Raw genomic sequence first — 8,833 nt, 5'->3', positions numbered from 1 at the left:
AATACTAAGAATATTGTTTTCCCAATGTTTATATAACTTTATCTGTACTTTATTAGACCTTCCGGAATTTAAGGTCTTCAGTGCTCTCTTACTTTGTATACTAATTTGCTTTTTTAACTTTTCTATTGATGGGATATTTTTTAGACGAAACGTGTGTCTGCACGGTGTATCAAATTCTAGTGCATGTATCTATGATGAGTGTATTCGAACGTGATGCCAGGATACCAGTCATTAAATCAAAATGTGTTTTCTCGCAAATTTAACTCCTTTGGTAGATAAAATGATAATGTAAAGATAATTAGACAACATTGATGAATGGGACAAAATTGAGTATTTTACTTTTTGTCTAGGTTTTTTTTTACCGTCAACATTTTTATATACGGTTCAGTATTCCGTATGATTTAACTGGAATTACTAAAAATTTATCTTTCATTTGCTCCGAATTACATTCTGTTATCAGCTTTAAATATTCAGTAATAAAGTGAAATACAATGGCAACACATGAATCAGTATTTGTTTACCTTTCCGGAGCACCTGAAATCACCCCGTTTTTTGTCAAACGGAAGTCCCACTTCGTTAAGCGTTTTACCAGGAGATGACCGTATTTCAATACCCCAGTCCAACCTTGGGGATAAGATTTTTGGGCATTATGTTATCCATAATTTGCTGATTATGAGTCAAAGATTGCGTCTACCCATCGTGTAATATTGGTCTCATGGGAAACAAATTATCATCTGTAATATCATAAATTATTGCAGGGGTTTTACATGTTTTATTAATGGGAATAACGCGTCTGGTATCGAAGTAATTATATATAACTAGAAGTCGCATTCTGATATTTGAAATATATATATATATATATATATGTATTCCGATTTTCAGGAAAATGCAAAAATCAGTGTCTGATGTGTCCATTCTTCAAAATCGCAATGATATATACATGCATAAATTTCTGCAGTATACTGTGTACATGTATAAAGTGTCACTAACACTGCTCTTAACAGTGCAGCTACGTATACCAAGAGTACAAAATGGTCAAAAACTCCTGCATCAATTTCAAATCAATATGCCAGTTTAAAATCGGCAACCCCCCGCAATGACAAACAATCTTAACAAGTTCTGTAATATAGATAAAGTGGAGATTCCTGCACAAGTGTTAATGTGCTTAAATAGTAAACATAATGGTCGAACTCAAAATAAGTCAACAAAGAAATGTCAATACAAAATGTGACGGTATTGTATGATCACGAAAATACTATAAAACACTAACCTCTTTCAATGAATAATTCTTTACAGGCGGATAAATGAACACAAATACGAACAAATCGCTTCCTATCAGAGAAAACGAGGCAATTGATAATTAGTTGGAAAAAAGGGGTTAACTAAATTGCTGTTGAATGTAAATAAATTCAGTATATGCTAAATCTAAAGGACTCGGTTTGATACACTTTAGAGTTTGTGAGTTATCTATGAGTTTGACTGTCCTTCTCGTATCTTTCGCCCCTCTTTTAGACTTTTGCATTTGTGACATTTATTGCATACTTTTGTTGTTTTTCTTTTCCATAGGAAGTGATGAATATCAACAATGACTCATTGGTCATGTTGGCTTCTTTTTAAATTTTTGCCAAAAAAGTCAAATTCTTCATCTAAATTTGAGTTACTCCTCTTATCTGATATAATTTTACTATAAAAGTTAAGCTTTTAAAAAAATGTCAAAAGTATGTCTTATATCAGTAAGTAGTATAGTACTAGTATACCGAATCATTTAAACAATCCAATATGAAAATTAAAACTTAATTGATATAAGTCAAATAACATTTTTCTTTACAAGAAGAAATTAAATATATATATGAAATATGTGTTGATAAATGGCGTTGAAAATACAAATGACCTCCGCATAGTGTCTGCAGAATATAAATATGGTCACTATGGTCTTCTTTAAACCCGAAGTTTAACCCTCACCGAAGGACTGCGTCCGTTTGGATGTGCGGGATGTACAAAGGCTGGTCAGAGATGTGACGTTTGATATGATATATCGTGTGAAGAAAATGACATGCTCTCTGCACGGTAGGTAATTTTGCTATGATTTTTTGAAAGCTCTATAGGTGGCCAGTTGCAAGGAAAATTTCTCTCTCTATCTAATACATCCATTTTCCAGGCGTCCTTCAACCTGGACAGCCTCTTTTACAGAACATACTTTTATATTTTTTTTGTTCTCTCGATAAACATGCATGAAATATTTGCCACTGGACGTTAAATTACCAACAAACAATCAATCAATCTACCTGTCGTAACAACTGCTGTTTGAGACTAATTAGTTTTTTTTTAAATTGTATCATGCATTTTTATCTACTTTAAAACTCAATGTATTAAATGATTTTTTTATGACAAGAAACTTAGTATTTGATATATAACTTGTAAATTCTATCTAACGGATATACAAAACAGCAACACCACTGAGAGTTCCATTTACACAAATTCATATTAAAAATAAATAAAGATGTATTCAACAAGAGCTGCATTTTATAGTTAATAAATCATGTAGCATATATCGTGTTTATCTTCGATGCAATGATGTTAAATGTATTATCCTTTAGAAATATGCGGCCAAAATGTTTATTTTGTGTATTCATTTAATCATCTACATACATGTATATATATATTTAAATATTTTTTTATTGAAAAATATCTATAATCGATCATTTGGGTCTCATTGTTTTTACAAAAAAAAGGGACAATCAACCGTTACGTGATCATTTAAATCCGAACCCTCATTGGACATTTTGGTAAAGATTCTGGTCCATGTAAAAATAATTGCAAAAGATTTTAGAAATTACACACAGTATTAACTGAAACACACTATGGGGTGATTATGATCATCAAATGTGTCAATGCCAGTATTACTAATTCGTATATTCCCGATTGTATGTGTACATACATGTATATTGTTTTTCACTCCTATTTACATCTGGAACTTGAAGCTGTATCTGTTAAAACCATATACTTGTCTTAGATTTTTCAAAGACATCGACATATGAGTAGTTTAAACGCAAAACGGGAAGAGGACCACAAAATGACATATTACGCAAACAGAAATATTCACATTACCGCTTACATGGAATCAGGGTAACAGGAGTCTATATGTGTACAAGTACACATCAATCAAAAAGGTATACCTGTATGAAGATCTGTTTTTGTATAATAGTTTGCCGATTGCAGGATAAATGATGGTATGACAATAGTAGTACCCATTTTTGATCTAGACTATATACTAAATAGGATTTTGTTTCGTGAATCTATATCCTTTAACTCCCTCATAAGTTTAACACCTCTTTTCTACTAGTCTTTTATTATATTCATAAATGCCTCATCCATCGTACAACAGTAATGCACTTTCATCATTATACAACTCAATGGCGTAAGTATCACATACACATTGAGGATGTAAGATATGATTGTTCACCAAAAAGAGGAACCAGGAAGAAGACAATTGCAGTAAGTTTAATTCCGTTAGCTAAAAAAAGTTTTTTTAAGTATATTTTAAGTTTTTAGATTTATTTATCAACCTGTAGATTTATACAAAAAACATATACGATGAAGTATTGTTTCAATACGAATACAAATAAGGAAAAGGAGTTCATAAGATTTTAAATTTATCTCAATTTGTCAAGCAGTTGTGATTGGAGTTGTCGTTTTTGTCATGTAAACTGCGAGTATACTATGAAATTTGAATACACGAGATTAAAGTTAAATGGGATTTTAAATTATTGTAGCGGAACTAAAGAAGAAGAGCTGATGTCTGCTATAGGAAAAAGAAGTCATACTACGTTTTGTAAATTTTTAGCTGGATTTAATTGCAAAAAAAAAAAAATGAATGCAAAATCAACTGAACAGATGACACTAGAAAAAAGTTCAAAAAATTATATCAATACGAGAAAACAAACTGGGAAATGGTTAATGAAAAATAAAAAAAATAGCAAATTGTGGAAGATTTATTATGATAAAAAAAATTATGTACACATATTGATATTACAAATATATAACATATACAGAACTTAATTACGTTGTACATGTTGTAGGGGGCGTGGTGTGTTTCTACAATGACACCCATGTAAATGTTACATGTGTTAACAAACCAAATAATAAACGTCACATATCGATCAAGTGTGTATACAGGTAAAAAGGACATCGCATTTTTAGCATATAAACTGATGGCAGTGAAAGTAGTCTAACAAGTAAGTTTTGTAAATGTTCGGCATAATAAATAGGAATCTAAATGTATTGATAATTTAAAATGATATATTCTTTGTTATCTACATGTATTATATTGATTTGATTTGATTGTGTTGTTTTATTATTTTTTTTTTGTAATGAATATGTCTTTTATAGGGCATTATCAAACATTTCATATAAATATCTTTTGAAATTTAATTGGTTTTTTTAGAAGAAAAAAAATATCAATCAACATAATAAAAAAAAACTAAATATATATTCATATAGTTAAAATTAATCATATCGACTATCGTTGATTTTTAAAGTGTGCATATTCAAATAGTTTTACTTATAATTTAGAGATTTAATAGGTTCTTGGTCAAGATGATTTATCAATAATGTAAATTATATCATGTAGAAGTTTCTCAGAGACGGTCTGTGTTATGTAGATGAAAGTTAAACGTCGTTGTACTCAATCCATTCAAATCTCTCTGGTTATAATACTGGATGGTAGGAAAAGCCATTTGAAAATGTACACGCATGATTACAATGATATCAACTCATTGAAAGCATATGCGAAACGTATTTGAATAATGATATTTTATAACACACAAAAAATATACTTTAGACCAGTATGTTTATACCGTTAATGTGCACTTAACCTTGAACTAGGTTTGTTCGTTGATCTAACATTGGATTGCATATAAGTGCATTTTCCTTGTATATATCTATTTCATTATATGTTTCTATTCATTCGTGAATTTTAATGTATTTGCTTTGAGCCATCCTTGTTTTGGTAAATCCAATGCAGCGCTTTGGAAGCAAACACTCTTTCTTTTCTTTTCTTATTTCTGATGATTTACTATACATTACTTTTTTTTCAATAGGCTAGAATTTAACTGTTTTGAAAGAAAGATATTGCTAAGATAAATATTTGTTTTTTTTTTTTAATACTGCCATAATAACTTCCTTTTAATTTGTTTTAGTCAACTCGATTGCCTAAATTGTGATCAACGAAATATGGATCTTCAACAAATACCGTTTGAAACAGATTGTACATCTAACACAATAACTATTGAATGGCAGGGACAACGCGGACAATTTAATAATTACATTGTGAAATATAGAGACAAAGATAGCAAAGATGTGTTTGCAGTGGTGCGAATATCGGAAAGCAAAATACAGATATCAAATCTAAGAAATGAAACTTTATATGAAATTAAGATATTTGTTGAAGATCCCAATGGAGATGAGTCTTTATCATTCAAAACTGAAGTAAGAACTACTGCTTCAATTGCGTCTAAGTTACTGAAAACTGCTTCAAAGATATGTGATGATCCTGTCATATATCGCTTATGTCCAATTAAAATTACCAACCTTCCAGAGGGAATACAGATTTGCGAATTCTGTAAGTTACAAATGTGTATATTATATTATAACAATTACGTTACTGTAAATCAAATTAAAGCAAATTAAACTAATATTTTTTTTTCGGTCAAGATTTCTCCATTCCCCCCCTCCCCCCTATAAGTTATAAGCGACGACTCTAAAATCAGCTCAGTTAGCTTGTTGAGAGAATTGACATTTCCTAACAGATAGATTAAAGGGCTGTCCGATGTAAATCGTATCATTATGTTCAAAAGAATAGGTTGGATAAGGCCCTAAAATGCTCCCTCCCCCTTTTAAACTTTTAAAAATATAAAATTAGAATATATTGACCAACATCACAATGAATCATAGCTAATACAGTGAATAGACATAAGCCTATTGTTGAAAATTTATCTACCTACGTTTTATACATGAAGTCACAAACACTAATTTTGATTTTCTACGAAGAATATCAATCAAAATGGATAATTGCAATTGATTTTTTGACAGGAAAGATACGTCGACAAATAAAATCTTATAAAATAATGTTTGTTAAGACAATTTGTATGTCTAACTTGAATACTTAGTTTGTCGACGAATGCGCTCTATGTTTCTTGGTCCTAAACTTGGTTTAAATCCGGCCGATTTTGTCAAATTTAGACAAAATCTCTTATCTTGACTTATTTGGGATGTAAAAAATTAACAGTTTAGAATAATATGTTGACACACAAAGTTGTATGTTACATTGAACGTCTTAAAGTCAACTTAATTTTGTTTCATCTTGTAACATTGAACTTTATAATTGGGGTCAAATATGGTCCTTACCGAATTTACTCCTTTTACTAAACATGCATTTTTATGTAGTTTCAGACGTAAACAACAAAGACGAACGAACTCTCCTACTGCTTGGTGCCAGCGGATCAGGCAAAAGTACATTGGTTGATGCCATTATAAACTATGTAACGGATGTTTCTTTCGCTGACAATTTCAGATTTAAAATAACTGATGAGGTTGGTATTGCTGGTATACCACAAGTATTGTACCAATATTATTAAAAAGTGCTAAACACTAAAATTACAAATTATCATTAATAGTTTAGTATATTAGTTATGTTTTTTTTTTCAAGTTATTATCAAAATCATGAAAAACATGAAATATGTTTGGAGCATATGTCAGTACTTTTTTATTTGTTCGATTGACTATTTTCTTCTGTAATAAATTGGTAAATATTGCAGATTTCACAAGGAGAAGAAGATATTGTTTGTTACAAAATAAGAAGTCAGAATGGTTACAAGGTCGGATTCAACCTAAATATCATTGATGTTCCAGGATTCGAATCCAGATATGATGAAAGTATTTACCAAAAATTATTAGCTCTCTTTCAGTCAGTTCGGTATATTAGTGCGGCTTGTCTTGTTGTTCCGTCATTTTGCCGACTTACCGAAGAGCATAGACGCATTTTTAGTAACATTTTATCGATATTTGGAAACGACATTGATTATGTAATTCCACTTATTACGTTTGATGACGGTGGTGAAATGATGGCACTTAACTCACTGAAAGAAGCAAATGTACCATGCATGGGTCACAACTGTTTTAGGTTTAATAATTCGCAACTCTTAAAAGGCATCGAAAACAAAGAATTTTGGATTAGACGTCAGCATACCTTGTTCAATTTATTTGATAAGTCTACTGTCTTTAACCAGATTAATCAGTGTCAAATGGAAATAACGACACAAGTGCTCAAAAGTCGAATCAAACTTAATCAATCATTGGACGAAGCAAAACTTCAAATTCAACATATTGAACGAAGGCAACATTTATTAAGGGAATATGATCTGAAAAATAGTCAACAACAACACAAGGTGGACAGGAATGTGGAAGCCGGAAACATTTGCATCAATTGTTATGAGTGCAAAAAGACATGCGTTTTTAATTGCTCGCTAGTGGTTAGACTTTTCTGGTATTTTGTGGTTTTCTTTGAAGAAATCTGGTCATTTGTTTGTTGTATATGTTCTTGTTTTCGGTGTTGTTCTCGTGTATGCAGGTGTCCGTGTAAGCGCAGTAACTGTTGTTATATTAAGTGTCTTCAAAGATGTCTTGGATGTACATGCTCCTGTTCGTTATATCATCATTACAAAGAATATGGAAGATACAGTAAAAATAATAGGAATACTTTACAAAACGATCATGACATTGAATATCAAACTGAATGCGAAATACCAAACAATGACGAAAAGCTGCAGATGGAGGAAGAAAAACAAATTTTAATGAACGAATTAATTTTGATCGATGATAGTATTTCAAGACACTGGAAATGTATAAAAACAACTGCACTTCTCGTTGAGATTCCTGAAGAATTTGAAATAATGAAAAAAATCCAAGAAAAACTTGAAAACCTGTTAAAAACTTGAACGATAAAGATATGATTACACTATCCAATAATTTATTGCTATTAAGATAGGAACACTTTCCATTTATTGATATGTATATAAAAAAAAGCGGCAAGAATGTTTAAAAACTTGACAACGAATAAACAGATATAAACAGAAAAGAAATAATTATTTACCATCATATTTTTTATGAACTTAATATCAATTGTTGATTTGGTGATTGATTTTCTTAACATCTAATTTCAATATGTATTGCCCGACGTATAGGAGTTCCAATACAAGTTTAAGATAAATAATGAATGAAATATATCACAAGTAGTAGATATTCATATCTGTTTTTGTTTTTTTTTTTTTTATTTTTTTGCAATGCGTTTTCATTTCTGCACAGAGAGTAAAATCTAGGAATTATGTCCCCTGTTCGCTGAATTCAATAACAGTTTCTGATTTACAACATAAATCCTTAATTATTGAGGTCAAACGAATACACATTTTCGAACATTCAAGCAACATAAACCTGAATAAATCACCGAAAACGAGTAATGTCGCATTTGCTCCTGGCTATACATGAATGATACGATGATTAGTGCATCTCCATTTCATGCTGATAATTTTCATAAAGTTCTACATATCGTGTGTGTATTGTAATGATGACAAATTATATGATTTGCATGTCATCAAATATTTGCTTTTCCTGATTTATTCAGTCTTTGTTTGTTTCTATTTTCGAATATTTGTAACAATTTTTGCAACACAATGTAGATCATTGCACCTTAATTTTCAGCTATATACTCTTGTTTCTTCTATTCAATCAAAAGTCGAGACATTAATATGTCAAACATAATAATGAAGTTTTAAGACAA

The 8,833-nt window shown here is 30.5% G+C and overlaps 1 protein-coding gene across 1 annotated transcript; it reads left to right on the top strand.

Moving 5' to 3' along the window:
- The first annotated feature begins 4,188 nt into the window (after nt 1–4,188).
- Nucleotides 4,189–8,139, top strand: LOC127718255 (uncharacterized). Its single transcript, XM_052224254.1, has 4 exons — nt 4,189–4,235; nt 5,199–5,620; nt 6,445–6,590; nt 6,816–8,139. The coding sequence occupies exons 2-4, from the start codon at nt 5,233–5,235 to the stop codon at nt 7,992–7,994; spliced, it is 1,713 nt and encodes a 570-aa protein (XP_052080214.1). The 5' UTR covers nt 4,189–4,235; nt 5,199–5,232; the 3' UTR covers nt 7,995–8,139.
- The last annotated feature ends 694 nt before the right edge of the window (nt 8,140–8,833 follow it).

This window comes from Mytilus californianus, unplaced genomic scaffold (assembly GCF_021869535.1).
Source record: "Mytilus californianus isolate M0D057914Y unplaced genomic scaffold, xbMytCali1.0.p SCAF_10, whole genome shotgun sequence".
Lineage (NCBI taxonomy): Eukaryota > Metazoa > Mollusca > Bivalvia > Mytilida > Mytilidae > Mytilus > Mytilus californianus.
Note: the sequence above shows the minus strand (reverse complement) of the source record. Positions and strands in the feature narration are given on the sequence as shown.

What these genes read in the sequence shown, in the direction of transcription:
- LOC127718255 (XM_052224254.1), top strand. Translation starts at nt 5,233, where the DNA reads ATGGATCTTCAACAAATACCGTTTGAAACAGATTGTACATCTAACACA. An exon ending in AATACAGATTTGCGAATTCT is followed by an intron (nt 5,621 to 6,444) that starts GTAAGTTACAAA and finishes ATTTTTATGTAG; the next exon opens with TTTCAGACGTAAACAACAAA. An exon ending in GATTTAAAATAACTGATGAG is followed by an intron (nt 6,591 to 6,815) that starts GTTGGTATTGCT and finishes TAAATATTGCAG; the next exon opens with ATTTCACAAGGAGAAGAAGA.